Below are 24,513 nucleotides of genomic sequence, written 5' to 3' on the forward strand. Positions count from 1 at the left end.
TTACATGTTTATATTTCTTTTACAGAATGCACATTCGTTTCGATATAGTAAATTTTGTGTCATGCGCATTCGGTACCCGAATTCCCCCTCCCTTGTCAGGAAAAATAAACAAATCACGAATGTTCTGTTAGATACTTATGTAATATTTATTAAAACAACAGGAGCATTTTTATATTGAAACAAAAGTCTGTTCGCGAAGAGATGATAAGGAAAAGGAATGTTGCAATCATCGGAAAATTTATTGGAAAATATATTATTATAATTTGCCATTAATAGGAAAATGAATTTTGAAATACCACTTTTGAATTGTTATTTTATGAAGAAATACCTTTGTTTTAACTCTATGATGTTTTTAATATAATAAAAAATAAATAGAAATACTTTTGTTTCAAATATTAAGCAATATTTTACCGGAAATTCTGCATTGTCAATAGACTTCCACAGACTATCTATTGTTGATTTAGCAATAATAAGAGCAGTCTACCCTCTGGAAAGGTAAGTTTTATTGATAGTAAGATTTTAAGTAAATGTGCGATATTTTTTGACGGTCAACGATTTGAAGCCAATAAGAAATTTCCAAATTAAAAATATTACAATAAATTTGTAACTATTTCTAAACTTTAAGGAGGGGACACTTGTGATCGTCTAACTTTCTTTTCTAGGTAAACGTTTTTATTATAAGGTAAATAAAACATACATAATTATTTTTACAATGTTTAATAATAGGCATGTTCATGTTATGAATTTGTCTCGATAACTTCTTCAGTTTTGATTTCTAATTTACAAAATATTGTCTATAAAATTCCCTTTTGGCTTTCCTTTTTTTAAATATGTCTAACAAAAAGGAGACATTTAAAATAAAAAATGTTTAATTGCTTGATAAAAATATAAAAGTATTCAATTTGCTTAGGTATAAATCAAACTATACTGTAAAAATTATTTGGCCAAACTTTACGGCAAAAAGTACCGGCACTCAGAATGCCAGTACTTTTTACAGTAAAATCCGTTTTCTTTAATTTTTTTTAAACATTTTATGGAACAAAAAGTTTGGTGAACCGTATTTTTTATTCTGTAATATTTACTGCAAAATCTTTGAATAATTGTAATTAAATAAATATTACCGTAAAACGTATGGTGTGAAATTTTACGGTTAAAATATAAGCAGGAAATAGTTGTTTAGCAATCAATATTTTTTGGCAACCACTGCTATGTTCCTTTTAAAAATGAGTTCTTATAAAAATTTTAAGGAGTTCAGGCTTTGAATGAATAAACTAATGGAAGGTATCTTCAGTGCTAAATATTATTCAAAGTGACTTATCATACTAAAAAAAAATATATTGAATAAAGTATTACTTTTATAGAATTTGTTACCACATTAACAGTTAGACCATTTTCCGAATAATTAGAGAGTTCAACACTGATTTGGAGATCAGTTCTGGATAAAAAAAAGTTTCAGTCACTTTCTGAATATATATCATAGAATTCATAATAAATTAAAAATTCCGGCATTTTCCTTCTAGCTAGAAGTTCCGAAATTTAACTTGGCTCTTAGCAGGAAACGTAATCAGGTTGTAAATATTTACTATATGAAGCATGAAATTTGAAATTATGGACTTTCCGACTTAAAGAAAATAACAAAAACTAAACTAAAAAGAAGAAGAGAATTTAATGAATTAAAAACTTTAGAAACTATATTTTTAAGTAGACTTAGAAAGAGTTTCGTCATGCATGACACAAAAAACGTAAAGCACATCTCTTTTGTAAAAAAAAAAAAGAAAAAAAAAAGTAAAAAAAAAAAAAANTTTTTAAAAAAAAAAAAAAAAAAAAAAAAAAAAAAAAAAAAAAAATGCAGGAAAATTCGTACCGAAAATTTCCAGCATTTTCTTCAAAAATGATGCGATCTACGTATTTTGTTCAAAGTCTAACGTCTAACAAATATAATTATTACCCCCTTTTGCGCCTACTTAAAAAATGCAGTTTTCAAAATTTTAACTTTATTTTATTATTTGTTCATATCAAAGATACCTCACTGAATTCATGGCATCTTAATTTGATAAACATCAAAGTAATATTTGCTTTATCATTAGAAAAACTAATTCTTAAATCTGATTATAAGACCATCTATTTTGTTTTAATTTTCAGTTAGAATATGAAGCTGCTTGTTTTATTCTTTTTTGTACTAATGGTCATATCAGTTGAGTTAATTTTTATCGATCCCATTTACAGAAACATTTGGGCTGAATATAAGGTCAGTATTCTTTGTTTTTACTTTAATTAACTTGTGCACAAAATTGCATTTATATTTTTTGTGGCAAAACGATAATTTTTTTCTCATTCTCTTCTGTAGCGCAAATACAAAAAGAAGTATTATTCTAATGAAGAAGAGGTCTTTAGACGACGTGTATTCGAGGATTATGTTAAGGATATGTGTGTACACAACATAGAACATGAACTTGGATTTCACAAGAAACGTCTTGAAATAAATAAGTGGTCTGATAGGGTAAAATAAAGTATCTTTTTTATCCATTAGTTTTCTTATAATATCAGTTTCTTAGCTATTTGAAGCGTAATTTTTATAAGACATATTTTTCATTTTTCTTTATCATTTTGTATTATATTGGGCAAAATAAGTTTAAAAAATTAATGTAGTTAAAATAATTAAAAAATAATAAAATAATTAATAAAATTTAAATATAATATAATAGAAGCATTTTAATAATTTATGGTTATGAAGTACTGGATGATATATCAGCGTCTTTTTTTTTTGCGTTAAAGGTAAAATCTTCTAATCAAGCTCACTTCCACATAATTTCCCAAATTTACACTTATATGAACTTATTCAGGTTTAAAAGAAACAGTTATTCATTATTTATATTTCTAGAATTCACAAAATCAACTACTGATTAATTTTTGAATATAAATAAAATAAAATAAAAATACATATTATATATTTTTGCACAATATTTTCGATCATTTTTAATTGGACAACAATTTTTTAAAATTTGAGGGAAAAAAATTATTTGCCTTAAATTTTCAAAAAAAAAATTTATGCAATGTTTCAACATTCTAAAAGAATGCAAATTTTTTGCCTTATCCATAACTAAAAATATTATTTTATTTCCTTACTAAAGAATACAGGACGGGATAGACTGGTTTCTAGGGCGTTGGGCCCATGTCCAAGAGGTCGTAAGTTCGATCCCGACTGTCTTCCCGTGTAGTAAATGGTGACTGATGCACGTTAAATCTGTAAGATCACAAAATCCTCTAAGTTCCCAAAACAAATCAAAACCTCAGAGAGTACTGAATTAGAGATAGATCGTTCTCTGGTCCAGGTCAAAATTCTGTAGATGAATGATTGGATGTATGAATGGATCCGCCCTTTAAAAAACCGGTGGTGACGTGTGTGTGTGTGAGTCTGAAGTCGCATTCTTGGTCACAGATGGCGCCACCGAAAAACAAGTAACGCACCCTCTGCCTGAAATTCGCTTGATTTCATCAAGCAGGCTTGTTGGATAAGTAGCATCAGAAATCAATATTTCTCCTGTCACCTTTGCAAGGAAAGAGAAAATTCTGCAACATTTGTTAAATATTTCGAATCGCGGTATTTTTTCCTCTGGACAACACAAGTTAAGAGACCCTACAAGCTAGAATGATGCCATAAAAAGCTTTCACTTCTTCTTCCCCACTAAAAATTCCTTTCTTTCAATTTCACCCCTACATTCAACATAGCTGGGTAAAAACAAATTTAGTCATTGAGGTGTTTATATTAATCAAACATTTATTCAAACACTTGACAGATGACCTATTGTGAATATTAGAGTTCCTCATAAGGCCTGGTGCCATATTGGTATGTATTGCTGCTTTCTTTTTTTCTGTGCATCTCAGGAGATTTACCTTCAAGGAGGTTTTACCCCATTTCTTATCAAGTGACGGGGAAGTATTAGGAATATAAATCTAACAATTGTAAGTAATTGAAGAAGTGACGCAGGATTAAAAGCGTCTCTTCGATATCATATGACTAACTTGAATGTCTTCGTAAATAAGAAAAACATATTCATTCAAACTTTTTCATTTTTTCTTTCTATATTGAAACAAAAATATTTTTTCTGAAGATTAAATAAATATCAATGCAAATAATAATAATTTATTGCTTAATTATTTCTACATCAGTGCAATTATTCTAAAAATCCTTATCCCGTGAATCCTTTCCGTAAACGGAAAACTCTCGTAGGTCAAAAATGCCGGATTCCGGGAACCGTCAAATCAAGTAACTGTGCCTTCAAATTAGTGATTGTTACATTTTTTTCTGTCCCAAGAATGTCCGAGGTTTGGACATCGGTGATCCACTTGCGTCAAAGGAATAAGCGTCCTCTTCCCCCGCCGTCTTGAATTCAAAGTTAAAATTTAGATTTTCTTTTTTTCTAAGAGGTTTTGATAAATTTTTCCTTCAGCTATACAAAATATGGGAAATGAAAACTTCTAGTTTGGAAAAAAATAGCATCTCCGCTAATATAATATAGTAATTTAAGACGTATATTTGAGCAAATGTAAATTGTCTGTGCAATTACACTAGCAGATTTGTCTGTTTTTAGATCTTTGATAATTTTACTTAATTAAACTGCAATAGTAGATCCTAAAACATGATTAAAACATGCAGTAAAACTATCATAAACTTATTGTTCTAAATTAATTTTGCAAGTCTTCAATCTGTGACTGACATTGAAGAATGTTATAACTTAACAATAAAAAAAAAGTTTTAAGTTCAATATTTTTTTTTTCTTGTTTGAGTAGATGGCTGAAGAATTTCCAAGACCCAGGAAGTTGTCGAAGCTATAGTAACGATAAATTGTACTGAAGAGCCTGAAATTACAACAAGAAAGCCTCAGGAAAAATACCATATGGATCACTCAATAGATATAAAAATAACCATAGATGAGGAAACTGGAATAAAATATGTTGAAAAATTATCTATCCTCACCTCCCCTTAAGTTATTGTTGTAATCCTTTAATCTGTAACTGATACTGAAAAAAAAAATGTCTGAAAAGTGTTCAGAAAAAAATCAAAAAGCTTTGTTGAGGAATATTCTTTTTTTTTTTTTCATTTACTAACTTTTTATTGAATTTTACTATCGTTTTAGCTCTTACTAGCGTTGCTAACATTTTAGTGAATTTAAATAAACTAACTTTAAAGCTTATGTGTTACTTTCATTTTTTTTCTCTTTCATTTAATCTATATTTTTTTCTCAGTACTTTTGTAAAGGAACTAACAAAAGGTGGGGAAAATCTTGATATAGTCTTAACTATTTTAATAAGAATAGAAAATTTACGCTGCTATAGTTTGCCTTGCCTTATGTTTAGTTAGCGCAAAACTTGTAATTCATCTTCTTTGGAAGATTATTATTAACTGTAGACCCTATTGCATATCTGGATTTAAGTTTTATTATAGTTGTAACTATTTTAATAATAAGAAAAATTCTTTAACGTTTTCAAAAGTTTAAATTTTTCCACCATTCAAATCATAACATTTGCTTTACTTTTTGGTTGGAAGAATATTTTAATGATTGCGGTGCATATTTGAATACATGCTGATAAGACATAGCCTTCATTATTTAAAAAAAGAAAGAAAGAGAACTAATTTTGCACTTTCTTTAGTTTGCATTGCATGTTTCCTATTCAAATAGCGTAAAACTTGTTTTATTTTTTGGGTGGATGAGGATTCTAACGAAAATTGAAGTGCTGGCTTGGTAATTGGGTATACGTTGATATAGTCTTCGTTTTAATTAGAAGAAATTTTTAACTATTTCTATAATTTATATTTTCTTACTTTGAAACAACGGAAAAATTGTTTTACTTTTTAGTTAGAAGAAGATTTTAACACTAATTGAATAGCTTGATTTATATAGGTATTTATTGATACTGTTTAAAGTATTTCAATACAGAGAAATCATTAATGATTTCTATAATTCGCATTTACTCTCCTTCAAATAAAGTGGCTTACTTTTTGGTAGGAAGAATATTTTAGCAACAATTGGTTTGTTGCTTGATGCTTTTGGGTATCTATTGATATAGTCTATATTATTTTGATAAAAAGAAATCTTTAACGTTTTCCATAGTTTACATTTTTTTCCTATTCAGAAAATATAAAATTAGTTCTATTTTTTGGTTGAAAAAACACTCCAAAATCAATTGAGGGATTTTGTGCAATGACTAAGTAAATACACATTTAATAGTTTCTGATGTAACCTAAATGAAATTTCGAAAGGTAATGGGTTTACATAGTTTTTCCCCAAATTATTTACCATACAGGAAAAGGACTGATTTTATGCTCGCGCTAGTTGAAGCAGTTACATTGTCCGCAGAAAATGTAATAAAAATAGGGACCTTAATTGACTTTTATTACACAGGACTCTTCCTTTTTTTTCTACAGTGTGGAAATTAAAGAAAAAAATACCCATAACATACTTAAGTGTAACTGTTTTATTTTCCTTCTCAAAGACTGTTAATGTCTCTCACTTTAAAACAAAACCTATTTACAGTTTAAGACCAAAATAACGCGACAATGTAAACACATTTTGATAGACTTAATGAAGAAAAGTAATGTCAGAACCTTCCTTAAGCGGACAATGCGAAAATTAATGGATCTTCGTAATTATCCCACTATAGCGTAAGAAGAAAGAAATAAAAAAATTAAATTTCGAAAAGAGCAGTAAACAAACTGACCATTCATTAGAAAATTTTATACATAATTACTTAACTAAAAATAATTAATGATGACATTAGAGATGCATTTTCATAACTAGTTCAGCCCCGCAATTTAAACAAATTTACAAAAGTGTTACAATAATTTTAAGAAAAAGCAATAGATTATAAGAATTTATCAATATCAATCAAACCATCAATATTAAACCATTAGAATCAAATTTAATTGTTAAAATGTTTTGAGTAGTTGTTTTTAACAATAATAATCAACTATAAAAGACCGCCTCGTTTCAGATTTAAGTGAATCTTGTGAGTTTTAAAAATAAGAATCAGACTCAAATATAAATGTCATTAGGTTCAGCAACAAGCAATAAGTAACCCATTAAATTTGCTCACTATATAAAGTTTTTGAATGAATAATGTAGTATGTGTTTACAAGATTAAAATTAATGTATTTTAAAAAGTAAGAAACTTATTTACTTGAAGCGTTTTAAAGAGCACACTGTTTTTACGCGAAAAAATAAAAGGGATAAATAATACTTTGTGAATCATATTTTTTTTATTTAAATGATTAAAAATATCTTACATTCATTACCCCAGTTCAATGCTTACCACAAAGATAGGTCACTATAGAATATTTTATTTAAGATGAATATTGAACGTAAATACTTTACAAATGCTGATTTTTTTATTTCTATTTAAATTGAATTAAAAACTAAACAGTAAATATAGCTATTTTAATTTTTAACCGTCGTGTTGAAAAGTCGACCCAATAGTTAGAGTTTATGACTACCAATGTTCCACTCCGTAGCCTTGTAATTTTGAACCCAATCCGAAAGACAAGGGAACTCCTGGATCAAGTATTGGGAGACATTTTCTTTTGTGGAGGACTTTTTTGGTGGAACTAACCCACATTTGCGTTACGTGGTGAAGAATATCACGAAAAACTCCCACGCTTTTAGTCTGTCTGCAAGGGGACTCTACCCCATGGTCTGTCTAAAACTACGGATATTTTCAAGTCAGCACTGTGGCCAGTGCAAGTCAGGTGGCGAAATTCGTATTGACCAGTCATCGCTGGGATTCGAACCCGGTTCATCTGATTGGGAGGCGAGCTCTCGAACCCCTGAGCCCCCATGTTTCTAAATATATTCATTTAATGTAATTCTATAGTTTTAAAGCAATGTACAATAGTTTAAAAAATGTTTTTTTTAATAAGTGAAAAAGTAAGTGGTACACTAGACGCCGAAAATAATAAGCCGTAATTTTACTGGTTCAAAATTTGAAATAAGGTGCCCCCTTAGGCTTTATTTGTTTCTACCTACAGAAATAACTCAACTAATTTCGAGTTATTTGCAAACATATGAATGAATAAATTCTTAAAAACTTTCCTTTTCATACAGGTAGAAAAAAATTGAAGAAAAAATGAATAATTTTGAATGAAGGATTATTTTAATTTAATGAGCAATTATAAAATTATTCTTTAATGTACGAATCAATAAGTAAAGCTAAAATCAATAAAAAGACTTTATGCTATTTATTATATCTTTCTTCAAAATCTAAATAAATATAAACAATATTATTTTCATATGTAATATTAACACTTTATTGACTATTTTTCGAAATAAATGGATTTTTTTTAAATGATTTAATGGGTTGTTATGAAATGATACAATTAAATGTACGATTTATTATAAACACTTCCTTTAAAATTGAAGAAATTATATTAAAAGGTTTGTAATTTAATGAGAAGACTTCAAGAGAAACAGGGAGTTGTAGTTAAGACAACTTGTGACACATGCACTTAATTTTCTTATAATCAGTAACATACTTTGATAAAACTAACTTTCTCACCACCAATCTTCCACATTAGCAATCACATGATTCTTTGTGTTCAAAATATTTCTGAAAACTTGAATGACGACCAGCGAAATACACCTTGTTTGTTGATTTTCTTTTATCTACTGACCAACACGTAAATAAGAATAGAATAAGATAAGAGGGAATTCACATGGCTTTAAACTAGCAAAAACTCAAACTTAATCACGAGACCTGATAATAATGTGTCAGATGAAACTGACAATTTCCCGCTCTAACTAGTGATCGCACTATAAATACCATTGCTAAATCATACCCATTTTTAGAACTTTCCTCATTTCTTTGGATAAGTAAGCTAGAAAGGTAAGCTAATACCTTTATGTGTTTAGTTATATAGCATTGTTTTTAGGTAGATTCGAAGGTAGAAAATAACTTCTGTAGCTCTAAATAAGTATATAATATTTATTTAGGACTTTAGATGTCTATTAAGATATTTAATTTTAACTCTGAAATATATTGTATTAAAATTACTACATAGAAAGTATTTTAAGTAATTACTTTGATAACTAAATAAATGCATAATATTTTTTTAGAGTTTAGATATTTATTTAGGTATTTGCTTTTAACTCTAAAATATATTTTATTAAAATTACTAAATGGAAAATAATTTAAATAATTACTTAGCTAACGAATTTTTTTGTAAATAGTTTTCATTTTCATTTCATAGTTGTTTTTTTTCTCGGAGATTCATATAATTATTTCTCTGCATATTTTCCAGCATTACCAAGAAATTATAATTTGATTTAATTAAAAACCATAATAAATTTTTTGTATTACAGTGCACGCCTTATGCGTTAATTTTTTTAACTATCTTTACTGTTTATAATATATATTGCTTATTGCTCAAATCTAAAAGCAAAGTAATAAGTTTTAAATTCTTTCATAACTTTTTTGCTTTGCATGAAAGAAAACAGATTTGTTTGTCTGGATAAATTATTAATTCAACCGATTTTCTAAATTTAAATTTTCCTAATTTATTTGTATATGGCTGCAATGAAAGAACTCTTGCTTAGATTGTATGAAATTAAATTAAACGAATTTCGATTAAGCTCTAATACCCTTGTTTTTACAGATAAAATTTATGTTTGAACCATTCGACAGTCTTTTTAGTCTTCTACGTCTTTTTAGCTCTTTATCTCTAAACACGTTTTCAAAATATACATCTTGGAAATAAACCATGCGATAACTCATTAAATAATTGTTTTAAATTTTACAAACAAATTAAAATTTTTTATTAAACTGTGCAATGCATTTATTTGTGCAGCGTCTTTTCCTGAATTTCATTCATATTTATTTGCAACCACACTAAAATAAACAAATTCACATAATTGTTAGTATTTGTATAAAATTTTTGCACTAAAGTTTTTATAACAAATCTGCTTCCTCCCTACTTCGAAATTAGAAAAATATTATTTTTAAGCTGTAATACATTAATATCATGTATTAATTTTCAATGCTATTTAGGAATTAAAACAAAAAATTCAAATTTCAAAATTTTGTCTCCAAAGGTTTTCAGATATCTAAAACAATGATTTTTTTTTATCTCTTTAAAATACGTTAAATCAGCACCTCGAAATACGTGTTTACGAAAATGGACACAGTTCATACATACTAACTAAGGTAAACAACGTTTAGGAGCACAAAAATATTTTTATTTTACAGTTCATACACGTTTTAGAAAATTGACACTGCTCAAAATCTGTGTTTAAGAAAATGGGCACTGCTGGAAATGCGTGTTTACAAAATGGACATAGCATTTGATCCCGTTTTTTAAATTTACTTAATAGCTATTGTTTTTTTTAAAGAATAAGTTTATGAATTGTAAAATCGTAATATTATTTTGCCCAGCTGAATGAATCACTTGATACATTTCTCAAAACATACGCACTTTATACTCGTCATCTTCCTTCAGAATATTCCACAGTCACAAAAGCAAAGAAACTAACTTTTAAAGTGTTAACGTTTGCGTTTTTCAAGCAAAACGCAAACGAGATTTTAAATTCATGAAAAAGAAATAAAGAATATTAATTAATAATTTATGACGAATTTCAAAAGCTCTTTAAAAATTCCTATAATAAAGATAATTTTTAAAAAAAATATTGAAATCTATCGCTTGTGAAATAAAAGGCAAAATGAATTTTAAATATATTTTTTCCACCTCACAAATAAAGGTAAAGGCTATTTAACTTCCAATTTATTTTTTGTGATCTTTCGAACTCTACCCATTTATAAGTTTAAATTTAAAATATATGGTAATTATTTATTATTACAACATAAAATAATGAAGTACGGACTTTTTATCGATCTAGAAAAAATACATTTTTAATTCTTTGTTTCAAAATTAGAAAATTAATTCATTTTTGATTTTTCTTTGCTAAAGTAATCAGTGTTTTTACCTTCCAAGTGAATTTTTCTGCGGTAGTGAAACTATGCATTATAATTATTTAATTATTTCTTAAAAAAGTAAGTTATTAATAATTCTAAATTAATATTAAGAAACTGTAATAAAATAAATATATTTAATGAATATAATAAATTAATACAAATAATGAATAAACAAATTACAAAATCTTTAAAACTTTTAATGAAAAAAATTTAATCTTAATTCCAAATTGTTTGCTCTTTACTAAACTTTTTTATGTTCTGGTAAAGTTAAAAGCATTACAGTTAATTTTTATACAACACGAGAACATCAAATGAATAATTTACAAACAATTTAATAATTTTAACAATTCGTATGAGGAAAACCTGTTTATTTGGTTTAACTGAATTAGGAAATACTTGTTGCTATACTATTATAGTTAAGTTTGGTTTGTACAATACGTTAGGAGGTTCAATATTTTGTGATTTCTAAGAATTTTCAAAGTTCTACTTTCTATCTTGCAGATTATATCATGAAGCTCATCATATTATTTCTGATGTTTGCTGCAGCAGCATGTGGTCCAACAGTTTACTCACCATTTGATTCTGAACTGAATGAATTTTGGGAAGCTTTTAAGGTAAATATATAGAAGTACATTTAATCTTTAACACTAATATATGAAAGAGTTTAATTAATTACCAAATAATGAATTCGCACTGGTTGAATTATAAGTTGTGAAAACCGGTGCAATTAAATAATCAATTTAATTATCAGAGATTCGGTTGAAATTATAATCCATATCTTGATTCAAATTTTTCATGAGAAGGACGATAAATTTGGCCAACTACAAGTATAACAATCATGTGTCTGATAAAAGCGTGAACTAGCATACAAGAACAAAATAAACGTGCTATAAGAATCCAAGTCTGATATAAGCTTTTAAAAGTAAATATTTGTTTACTTGGTTATGCTGTCTTTTAACTCTTGAATAGCTCCATTAAGCAAAATAACTTTTTTTAAAGTTATTTTTCGTTACCTTACAATGAATTTCTTACTGTTTTAGATCTGAGTAGTCTTTTAAATTAAATAAATTTATAATAGTTGAAGTTCGTTTCGTTTTGGCGAAAAATCTTATTACAAATAAAATTCTTTGGCTCGCATAATGTATAATAGCAATTAAGAGCACAGTTTGATTTCCTAATTTAAATTTGATTAAATTTGACTTGCTAAACAAGTTGCTAATTAATTATCCATCAAACGCGCCATAGAGATAATGAGCCTATTCTTATAGATGTTGGTATATGTTGTAAAGAAGATTTTAATTACAAAGTCACAAATACCATACCAACATGTGAGATACAAAAATTTATTTTCCTCGCACTTAAGAAATCTAAGTTTATGCTTACATATTGTCTTAATTTTTGATTTGACTATTATAAAGCTCGGAATACTAGAAATTCTAGTTATTTAAAAAGATTGACCAACTGATCACCGGAGGTGGCCAATTATTTACAAAATAGTCTCCTTAAATAATTGAAATTATTGTCTCGACTCATTGCTTTTATTAAAATAAAATGAATCAATACGTTCGCTAATCAGTTTATGAAGTTCAATGTTTTATTTCTTATATTCGAAGTGAAGTGCAATCACGAATTCATTCTTAACTTAATCTGCCTACTAATTAATTTTCGGAAACTTTTACTGTAACTAGAAATAAATTTTCTATTGAATGCGGGAAAAGGAATTTATTAAATTAATAACATGGAAGTAAGCAGCCGTGCAGCACTAATAATGAACTAAATTAAGCTTTTAAGAAAAAGAAAAATGAATTTAGTATAAAATCAAAGCAATTAATACGTTATAGCAATAATAGTAATAATAATAATATAGGATGCCAAACATTTAAAAAAGTTTTTTTTTCGAATGTATTAAAAACATGAATACAAACATTTTTTTCAACTTCATTAGATTTCTCGATTTGGTTTTTGAAAAAAGCATTTTAATGATTTAATTTAATTTAATTAATTTTAATGATTAACAGTATTTGAAAATATAGTTAAACATTGAAGTTAGCAAACCTCAATTACTTGTTGTCCGTATGTAAGATGAACAAAGTCTATTTTATGGTCTACTGCTGTTTATGCAAAATTTAGCATATGCTAAACACTTAATGAAATATGTTTTAATAAAATTATTATTATATGTAATATATTATATGTAATATATTATACATAATATATTTTATATAATAATTATACTTTTGAATATTAGGGGGACCGGAAAGTAATGTCGCTTCAGACCATTAAATACGTGTTAGTCTTAAAAACCAATTCATTTTTTTATCCATTTCGATTCATTTTTGATCCGGCATTGAAAGGTTGCTGCTGACGAGGGTGAATACATTATTGATCAAAAATAAAATATTGATAACAAATATCAAATATCAAATGCACCGAAAAGACATTAGTTTCCGGTCCCCCTAATATAATTTGACTAATATATAGGAAGAAAACATTGAAGTAAAATTACTGTACTGCAAGATAATGGCACTTTTAGTGAAGCAAAAACCATAATTCTGGTTAATAAAATCAAAATATACTGCATTTAAGCCATTAATTTTTGTGATTTTTCCGTTCATTTGGTTCGGTTTACCAAAAATTCTAGCTTTCAAAAATATAGTTTTTATTACCACGTATTTAGTAAAAAGTACAAACCTGAAAAGTAAATTTAATCTAAAAAATGATTTTTATCCTCTACCATAAGATATCAAGATAGAATTACCGAATTTTAACCACATTTACAAAATTTTACCACATTTACTAAAGCGCTTCGGGGAAAATTACTGAGCTTTTTGGTGTTCCAATGCCGAAAAAAACACGGTAAGTTTTACCATATTCTGCCAGCTTTGATCACACTTTTTTCTCAGTATGCATAAACTATAAGTTAGTTTGAAACTGATGCCTCTTAGAAAATAATAATAATTTTTTATGCTTCTAGCTAATTTTCAATAAATCATACAACTTGAAAGAAGAATTATCTAGACGGCTTATTTGGGAACAAAAAATAGCAGATATTGTTCGACATAATCTTCACGCAGATTTAGGTATTCACTCTTACAGGCGAGGAATCAACAAATTAACAGATTTGGTGAGTCAATATAATTCAATTATATATCTGAATAAAAAATGTGTAAATGTATTTTATTTCTCTGTTACAAATATATTATGTGCATTGTAAAAAATTACGGATCAAATTAGAGTATAAAATACCGGAACTTTTGTTCATAACCCGTAAAATCTATATTACCGTAAAATCCATTTTGCCGTAAAATATTATACCGTAATTAATAATTAAAATGATTCAGTGATTTTACGGTAAATATTACTATAAAAATTACGATATATTAGATTTTTTGTTGCGTAATATGCTCAGGTAAAATTGGATTTTACAATAAAATGTACCGGAGTCTTCAATGCCGATACTTTTTACCGTAATTTGATCTGGAATCTCTTACAGTTCGCCTTTATCCGAAAACAGCATCGATTGAATAGTGTCATAAAATTTTCTATTTACCAGCGGCTTTATCTCAGTTACGAGAAATTTTAAAGTTATCAGTAAAAAAAAGGGGGGGTTGAAGTGATCTAGATTATGTAACCAGACATACTCTGTTCGTAACGGTGTATTGGTTAAGCTTGATTAAACAATGCTATGTTTCAACTTGAATGAAATTAAGGCTCAATTTAGCAGTGAAGGTGACAGTTAATTTGCACGTTGTTAGTATTTAATGTGGTTATTACATTTTAACCTTGGAACGATTTTTTTCCCTTTAGATGTATAAATTTGCCTACTACACTGTCAAAAGGGGTTTCTGAAAATTGAGCAAAAATGTGTCCAAATAGTTCCGAAACAAATACAGTCGAACATGAAAACCCCGTGTATTTATTATTGAGTGTTGGGACATGATCAAAATTAAAACAACTCTGGGAATCTGTCTTCATTTGTGAAAAAAAAATGGCGGCAAAGTAGGAAAGAATTTATTACCGATCTGAAGGCATTCTTTACTCGTAAAATAACTTTGAAGGTAAATACAGATTATCCTATTAGACCTACAACATGTCTAGTTAGATTTTCTTTAGAAAATTTGATCGTTATAGTCGAATAAGGTTTGAACTTTGTCACATTTTAAGATAATGTGTCACTTTTTCATGTTCTGCCATTATTGAGACTATTCAAATTTTGGGCTAGCCAGTTTACTGAATAATGAGTATTAAAATTCAACTGCTATTTTCTTCTGAGTAGCTTAACTCAATTTTGAGAAATTCTTTTTTAAAGTGTACAAATACAATTAAAATCAAACTCACAGAAATAAAAAATAAAATTATACTCTTTTTTTGTGAAATAGAAAATTTTTGTTTTAAAACTTGAGGAGGTATCCATCTTCAAGAAGTTAAGTTAGTATCCTCAATGTTTTTTTTTTTTTTTATATATATATACTTTCAGAAACCAGAAGAGTATAAAAGACTGAATGGCTATCGAGGTCAAAGTAATTCCATCGGGAATGCAACTACCTGGTTATCGCCCATGAACGTAAACATTCCTGAAAGTATAGACTGGAGAGCAAAAGGATATGTCACCGAAGTTAAAGATCAGGTATAAAAGAAGTTTTATGCATTACTAACCAACAAAAGTGCTACTCTTAACCTTTTGGTGCAGAATTTTTATTAAATATATTTCTCACATTTCATATTAATTTTAATTAATTTAGGTCAAAAAATAAATGAAAATTTTACATGTAGCATTTTAATAATTTATGGTTATGAAATAAATAATGAAACACCCGTGTCTTTTTCTGCGTTTAAGGTAAAATATTCCAAACACGGTTTACTTCCAAACAAAAAATTTTTTCCAATTTTCAATTATTTAGATTTAAGAGTAACGATTATTTATTACTGAAATTTATTTATTTCACAAAATCAATTATTGATAAATTTTTGAATCTGAATGAAAAAATTTTAACCAACTTTTTTTGAATTTTATATTTTGGTACAAATATATATCCAATAATCTAGCAATTTTTTTTAGTATTTATTGGAAAGTTTTTTTTTGTTATAAAAAAGTACGAAAATATATCTCAGCTTGTAATTACAGTGTAAAAAAAAGATCTAAAAAGAGGCACCCGTGTCCCCTTTACGTCAAAGGGTTAAGTAGTCAGCACACTTTTATTTATAAACAACTAATGCTCCCCAAAATAAAAAAATAATAAAATCTAGCCAATAACAATTAATTCATCGTCAAAATATGCACTTATCATAAATTATAAATTCTTAGATACAGTGAAAGTCTGTTATAATGACAATTCAAAATAATGAATGGAATGGACGTAATATCAAGTTTGTCGTTATATAGAAATACACATGTTTTAAAGTTAAAATAGCAGTATAGAAAACTAAAAGGAGAATGTAGTACAATAGCTTTAGATGTCATTGATAACTTTTAATACTGTTCTCAACAGTTATCTGACATCTGATTTGATAGCAAATTTGCCAAGTTGGAATGCATAACGCGAACGGCGCAAAACTTAAGTGTTTCTTTTGATTGTTTATGTTTGCCTCATAAGTAGGGTAATCTCAGAAGCAAATCAAGGGTTTCTACTGGTACAGTTACGTAACAAGCTCTGCTTTGTGTGCGTTTGGGGAAGAGAAAAACTTCTTCGAGTGCTTTAGAAACGGTTTTTTCTTAAATCCAAAGCAAAAAAGAGGCCTTACGGACGGTTTGCGCTTTGGCTTTTTGATCGGTTGACAGTTATTTTGGCTACGTCACAAAAAGAGAACTTGACTAGTTGTCCATTGGTAGATATGTGATCAACAAAAAGGATTCTTTTAAGTATGCGGCAGATCACCTAAATATAGCAGAATAAATTTTCTTTTCCAAAGAGGAGAATAACTCCCAATCGGTCCCCATTTGCTCCTTAAACATTAAGAATTAATTAAGTCGGAAGGAAATGAGGTGAAATGACGATCACTTCCACTTCAGAATATTGATACTAGCAATTAAAAAAATATCTTCTATAATCTTCTATAATTTTTTTTTAAAATTGTGATAAGCGTACACATTTTTTGCCTCTTTAATAATAGCAATTTGACGGTCACTTGAAAAATTGTCATAATATCGGAGTTCACGAATTGTGCCATACACGCTACATCGACCTTTTCATATTTTTTATCGTTGTTTCTTGTTAAGTTTACAGTTAACTGCAATCAATTAATTGCAAATCTGTCATGTAATTTATTTATTTCATAGCTGTAAATCATCGAATGACAAAAATTCATGAAACTAAACATTTTTACTATACTTTTTTTAATTATGTAGAAACAATGCGGCTCTTGCTGGGCATTCTCAACAACTGGATCTTTAGAAGGACAACATTTCAAAAAAACTGGAAAACTCGTTTCTCTAAGTGAACAAAATCTCGTCGATTGCTCACATGACGAAGGTAAGAGCTCCGAAGTCTTATGCGTATTATGTTTAACTTCGTTTATGTTTCTACTTGCGTATTATGTTTAACTTCGAACCAATTACTCTGAAAATGTAGGTAAGCATTGGTACAAGAGAATGGTATTACTTCTTTGGTTTTTGGAAAAAAACAAATGCATAGTTAATTTTTCACATCCTCTGAAAACACAAATCATTTCATCAGTAGTTTGACAAAAGCTTAAAGCATTAATGATTATTTTCCAGCGCTTTGTAAATTCATTTTAAAACATTTCTCTGTCTTTGATATGTGACTTTCTATTTTTCTGTGTAAATAAATTATGTCATTTAAATTTGTTTAACGTTAATTAATTTTGAATATACTACACGCAATAATAAAAAAATTTCACTAAACATTATAAACAACCATTAATTTTTTAACTGTGAAAAAAGAAATAAGCAATTCGATCTCTTTTTTAGTTATTTTGAATTGCTAGATTGATCCATTACATCTGAATTTATCACTCTAATAATTTTCGTCACGTTCCTTTTTCATTACAAATCATGGGGGTTGCCCAAATAAAATGCGGTGTTAGCATCAAAATTTAAAATAACGATAGAAGTGCAATTTAATGTTATAAAGGAAGGCAAAAGGACTGCACTGCACAATGCATATAGCAGATTACCAAGTTCACATGAGAGTATTTAAAGTGAATGTAAGGGTAAACTAAGAAGGAAGCATTCTTAACATTAAAAATGGGAAGTAGAACGAATTTCTGCGGCAGAAGGAGAGCTCACCATTACTTTACTCTTGTCAGATAAAGCGTTACCCAAATGTCTCCCTAATTTCCTCCAATTATATCATCAACAGCAGGAAATGATATTATAAGAAATCATGGCGTTTTCTTGTCCTGGGTCTTATTCAGAGAAGATATTGATGCACGTCCTTCACGGAGATGCTTGCATCATTTGTTTGAATCCATTTTTTCTAAACCATGTTTTCCATAAATATCAAATATTTGACTATACATATCTTAACTGCTCTCACCTTGTACCACTAAAATTCGTACTAATCTACGTTTTAGTCGTGACGCATCATCTTAGTGCTGCTTTACATTCACTTTAAATACTGCATGATGGCAAATCAAGGATGATGATTAATCAGTTCACCGCAAACTCCAATGCACTCCTTTTATATTAATTTATAATCCTGAACAGTATAGCTGTTTTTACTATCATATTTCTATATCATATTGCATGAACTATCATGTATCAACACTTTTGAGTTTCACTATACTATTACAAAATAACTGTAGTGATTAATAGTAGTGTCTGCCATCGAGTTACAGAGTTATTTAAGTATATTTTGAATTTTGCTTTCTAATATCTATTTTATCTTAGGAAACTACGGCTGCAATGGCGGTTGGATGGATCAAGGATTCCAATATGTTAAAGTAAATCATGGTATTGACACTGAAAAATCTTACCCATATGAAGCTGCAGTATGTATCACATTATTTGCTATTTTGTTTTCCACGAATGGTATTTCACTTTTTTCGTTAAAAAAAAAAATCTTTAAAACATTATCAATTAACAAAACTTTTTAATTTTCAAAGTAATATTTTTTTGTCTATTAATATCACATTAATTATTTGAAATCATCCATGTTTGTAGTTTATAAATACACACTCAGTCCCTGCCTAAAATATTAGACGCACTATAAGAATCTATGCAAAATTTTAATTATCAGGTGATACTATACAGCTTTATTGCTTTTATGCGGCTGAAACCGGTTTGCATTTGTTTCCGTTCGTATATCAATTAATTAACACTGTAATGCATTATGTTACAAATAAATACAAATAGGAAGTATATTATATAAATATAGAATATTTATCATATCAGGTATTATATTAGTACATTATAATAATCAGACCAAATTATTAGACGCACTGTAGTTTTTTTAATAATTACATATTTTGCACGAGTTCGTATGCAAATACTTTTATATTTAAACATACATGTAACGGGTTATTGTTTAGAAGATTTTTTATATAGTTTGGTCTAATTTTATCCAATCGTCAAATTTACATTATATATCATCTAATTTATCAAATTGATACACGAACGTAAACAAGTGCAAACAGGTTTCAGTTCCGTAGAAACAACAATACTGTATAGTATCATTTGATAATTAAGATTTGACATAGAATTTTATAGTGGTAATAATTTGGTCAGGAACCGTATGTTTCTTCATTAGCATTAAAGGCTATTACACTAGTATTTTATTAAAAATTATTAGCATAAATTATTGTTAGAAAGCACATTATTAAGGTTTATTTTTGCTGGAGATATAGCCAGTTTAGTCTGGAGCATCAACTAAGCTCTTGCAAATTTTCAAAAAGGAATTCATTTTTTTTTTTATCCATTACAGTACACAATTAAAGAAGTTTTTAACAGTCAAAATACAACGTCACTGGTTCAAATATAATATTATAAATAAGAAAAAAGATCTATAACTAGTTTTGAGATACAGCAATACATACCCTATATTCACTTCACGTTGTAATTATATTGCGTATTAATAAAATAATTCAAATCCTAGCGGGTAACACAATTTAACAAGACTTCTATTTATAACTCTAGTTAAAGTCAAAATATTTAGATTTTTTAATCTTAATATGTATACAACTTTGACCTCATTTCTAACAAGGATTTTAAATATATATTAAGGAGAGTGATTACAGAACACACTATGTGCGCGGAAATTGCCCCTTAAATCGTTAACAAATATTTCTCATTTGAAAGCAATGAGTAATTTAAAGCTTGCAATTGATAAACAAATATTGACTACTTAGATTGCTACAGTCATTAATAATTAATCTTTAATATTGCGTTATACATATATGCATTATTATTTTTTGGAAAAAATGCTTCTTGCAGTGGATTTCCGCCCTTGTGAACCTAGAGTTCAATGAAATAGCTGATTCCTTGGCTGAAAATGCCAAAGATCTCAATCAAAATACAATCCCAACCACGCTGCAGATGCAAATGCTTTCGCAAAGTCAAGACTATTCACCCCTTTAAAAATCAAAGCCCACTGTCAAATAACTAATCTTGACATCGATAGGAAGGCAGCCACTACTCTCATCAGACTAAGAACAAAACATCATATAAACATGAAAATTTCTACAGATGGGACTAGAAAATATCAAAACTGTGGCAACTGTCTTAATGTGGAACTGACCATAACCACCTAGAGTAGGTGTTGAACTGACACCATATCATGTTTTTAACTGCCCTGCAGTCGCTGCAGGCCTTCACCTCTTAAAGTACCCCACAGAAGAGGATTTGTATTCATTTAATGCCATAGAAATAACAGAAACTATTCAAGCACACCATGAAATATGATTCAATAGAGGATACTACACCAACCGACCAAAACTGTAATAAAGAAAGTTTAAAAATGTTTTGTTAATATGTTAATAAGATTATGTTTATTATTTTCCTTAGGAAAAGAATTGCCACTTCAGAAAAAGAGATATCGGCGCCACTTGCACTGGCTACGTAGATCTGCCTGAAGGAGATGAAGAAGCACTAAAGAAAGCTGTAGCCACTGTTGGTCCTATATCGGTGGCTATAAACTCTGCAGGAGACTTCGGCTCTTATTCGTAAGTGCTTTTCAATTTTTTTTTAAAAATCATCATAAATTTGATCAAATATAAGTTAAAATATTTAAATATTTATTTTTATTACTTTTAAAGATCATTTGAAATATTTATAAAATTAGCAAATAAAACTGAATAGATTTCTTTTTTTTTTCTGTTTGTTGTTTCGAATAACACTTGACATGTTAAACTCCCTAGGCATTGGCGCTTTGAAGAATTAAGTAAAAAACGGACCGGGGTCCGATTCTCTGACCACTGGGTTGACCACTGGCTTGTGACCACTGGGTTAACAGTGTAAATTATTCTTTCTACACTGATCAAATTTTCATGATCAAACAATAAAATCTAATGGTGAAATAATGAAATCAAAGTTTCCTTAATATCTAAAAGGGTAAAATCCTGCAAAATAGTGAAGCAATTCATTCTCTTCATTAACTGATAATCTAGAACAATTTTCATACATCAGCAACAACTTTTTTTCTCCGAAAAACACGGGGAAAAAGCCATATTTCAACTTTCAATTAAAATTTAATTTCTAATATTCTCCTTTATTTTATTGGTCGTCGAAGATATAGTATGAAAAATATAATAAATAACTTCCACTTTAACTACATGATAAATTTATGATCATACTGACAATACAGTATTTTATTATATGTTTTTATTTGTGAAAAATAGGAGTGGAGTATATGATGTCACCTTCTGTCCAAACACAATAGCTGACCTCACTCATGGCGTCCTTGTTGTAGGTTATGGGACTGAAGGAGGAAAGGACTATTGGCTTGTGAAAAATAGGTAATACATTATTGTAATAATAAGCCTTCTAATAATTACTCAGTTAAAACTAATTAAATTTTTAGTTCAAACAATGCAAAACTTTTTCAGTGTCCAATAAAAATGTAATGTAAAAAAAATTTAGATTACTATAAAAAGAATACGTCTATAATAAATATTATTTGCATACAATTTCTTAATAATGCCACATACTAGTGTTGTTAGCAAAAAATTAAGTCAATGATTTTATTCATTCATATGTATATTTTCCCGAAAATCCATTTAACTGAAGAATAAAATCTGAAGTATATGTTTTCAGTTACTGTTATGTAAAGACGATTTCAAATAAAGTAGAATATTGACAAAATAGAAATAATAAAATACTGTAGAAATTCTTTTCTAAGAATAAGTAAAAATTTACGTTGGAAAATTGACCAGGTAAATTATTTTTTATCGTGTCATTTTTTTTTTTGCAACTTGAACTTTTGGTTTCACCCGTGTCAATAATGTTTTCTTCTTCACAAAAACAAGAAACCCATTTGAAGAAAGGCCGCATATTTTTAAAAAAAATTGGCCGTATAAGCTTTTTCAAAAAGTTGCTATCGAATTGATTAACTACGTTTTGAGAGATTGATCATATAAATGCTCATCAGTTGCATTTTGCATTTAAAACAAAGCATAAACATTATGTATATGTAAGCAATTAGAGGTTCAAAATCTTTCATTTTGAGTTTTCCAGATCATTGCAATCTTTAATCAAATTATAAACGTAGACTAAATACGATGGGGATTTTTTTTATTTATTTATCTATGGGGACGTAGGTCAGTGACCGGTTTATTTCCAAATTAAGTGGATAGTGAGAAGCAGGACGCAGAGCCTGACTAAGGTAGGGGCATAGGGGCGGTTGCCCCGGGCCCTACATCAAAAGGGGGGGGGCCCAAATCGAGTAGAAAGCTTATTTTGAGTTTCCTCTTTTAATGACCTTTTTTTAAACAAAATATCAGTACAGTGTAAATTCCGCCAGTCTTATGCTAGCTTATCTTCATTAATCTATCGTCAATCTATATTTAGTAAATTCATGGCTGTCTAGGGCGGAATTCAGCTAAAATCTTGCTATTACGATGGACACATTTAGCCAATCAAAAGCCTGTATTTTTACGTATCGCAAAATGCGATATGTTTACAAAAATACAGGCTCCTGATTGGCTTAACTGAGTCATCACAATTGCGAAAATTTAGCTGAATTCCGCCCTAATGTCAGCAAGGATATGAATTTTACGCCGCTAGATGACAAAGTTAACAATCAGAAACTGCATTCGACATGATGGACATAGAATTGTCAGAAAATCAATAAAATGGGCAGAACGATATTTCGTCCAACCATTGGAGGGTATTGGAGACTTTATAGCTTATTTGGTTCCAGTCAATTTTCTTGTTATCTGTAATGAGGTGAAAAATTTATATATCTCCATAAAGTTTATTTCTTCATTACTGAAGTAGAGAAGCAGAGTGGGCCCCCAAAGAAGTTTCTGCTCCGGTCCCCAATTAGGCTAAGTTGGACCCTGGCAAGAAGAGAGGCACACTACCAATCGGGAGTAATAAAAAAAAGGACTCTTTTAGATATAATATGAGAGCGCATAGATACCCGAGACATAAGTTGAACTTCATATAATTGATCCCAAACATGTTGCAACGAAGCAAAACAGAGTCATATTCTTTTGCTAATAAAATAGTCCTAAATTTGATTACACTCTGCTTTGAGGCAACTTGGATGAAAATGTGGTATTAATTTGAAACCTCATTAAAGTTTGAACAAACTTGCGTGATATAATTCAAAGTATCCCAATTGTAGTTAAATGTTGAACCGATTATTATTAAAATATAAAATATTGAAAAGCAATGTCAAAATCTAAGGTTTTTTTAATATTTAATTGTACTAAGATTTGAAGAACTTGACTTATTAAAATATTAATAATATTTTTTTTTCTTTTTACAGCTGGGGACCTTCTTGGGGTGAGAATGGATACATTAAAATGGCCAGAAACAAAAACAACCAATGTGGAATCGCTACAAAAGCTAGTTATCCATTAGTCTAAATTTATTATGACTTTCTTTTCGGGTCGTTTGTACATAAATCATCTTTATGTCATTTCAATGCATTATGTTTTTATTTTTGTTTTTAATAAAAATGAATTAAGTTTTTTTTATAGTTTTTGCGTTGCTATTCCGATTGTTTTATTTACTACTTTACACATATGTATGCAACATGTAATCAACATTCCTGATATATATTATTTGATAATATACATTCCTGATCCTGTTGCCTAAATCGTACCATTTTTTGCATTTAAATTTTTATCAGTCACATATCACTGACCAATGCACTTAAAATGTCTCAATGATAAAATACCGACATTCAGCTACTTATACTTTTTTTTTTGGTTAAAACATTTGTGCAGTAAATACTGAAAATTGTTTTCTGAAGTTCTGAAATGGTTCAATTTAGGAAACCAATTGCCTAACTCGTACCACCTGCTCCCTAAATTGTACCACCCTCAAAAATACTGAGTATTTATGATTAAGTGAATAGATAGATCATGTGTAACCCATAATAATTGTTTTATAGTATAATTAGATAAGTAATCCTAATTTTTTGAACTGTT

At 28.5% G+C, this 24,513-nt stretch overlaps 1 protein-coding gene and 1 long non-coding RNA gene across 3 annotated transcripts; both read left to right on the plus strand.

The window, feature by feature from the left end:
* The first annotated feature begins 504 nt into the window (after positions 1-504).
* LOC107454674 (uncharacterized) lies at positions 505-5,165 on the plus strand. 2 transcript variants are annotated; one of them, XR_011637462.1, is made up of 4 exons: positions 505-682; positions 2,143-2,248; positions 2,348-2,500; positions 4,792-5,165. It is a non-coding gene; the product is annotated as an uncharacterized lncRNA (long non-coding RNA). The 2 variants fall into 2 exon arrangements; XR_011637463.1 differs by having other exon boundaries at positions 511-662.
* A 3,554-nt stretch (positions 5,166-8,719) lies between these two features.
* Positions 8,720-24,059, plus strand: LOC107454673 (cathepsin L-like peptidase). Its single transcript, XM_016071946.4, has 9 exons — positions 8,720-8,877; positions 11,461-11,573; positions 13,934-14,083; positions 15,437-15,586; positions 17,306-17,429; positions 18,809-18,909; positions 20,921-21,078; positions 21,754-21,870; positions 23,847-24,059. Exons 2-9 carry the CDS (start codon positions 11,469-11,471, stop codon positions 23,944-23,946), a joined length of 1,005 nt encoding a protein of 334 aa, XP_015927432.1. The 5' UTR covers positions 8,720-8,877; positions 11,461-11,468; the 3' UTR covers positions 23,947-24,059.
* The last annotated feature ends 454 nt before the right edge of the window (positions 24,060-24,513 follow it).

Source organism: Parasteatoda tepidariorum, chromosome 8 (assembly GCF_043381705.1).
Source record: "Parasteatoda tepidariorum isolate YZ-2023 chromosome 8, CAS_Ptep_4.0, whole genome shotgun sequence".
Classification (NCBI taxonomy): domain Eukaryota; kingdom Metazoa; phylum Arthropoda; class Arachnida; order Araneae; family Theridiidae; genus Parasteatoda; species Parasteatoda tepidariorum.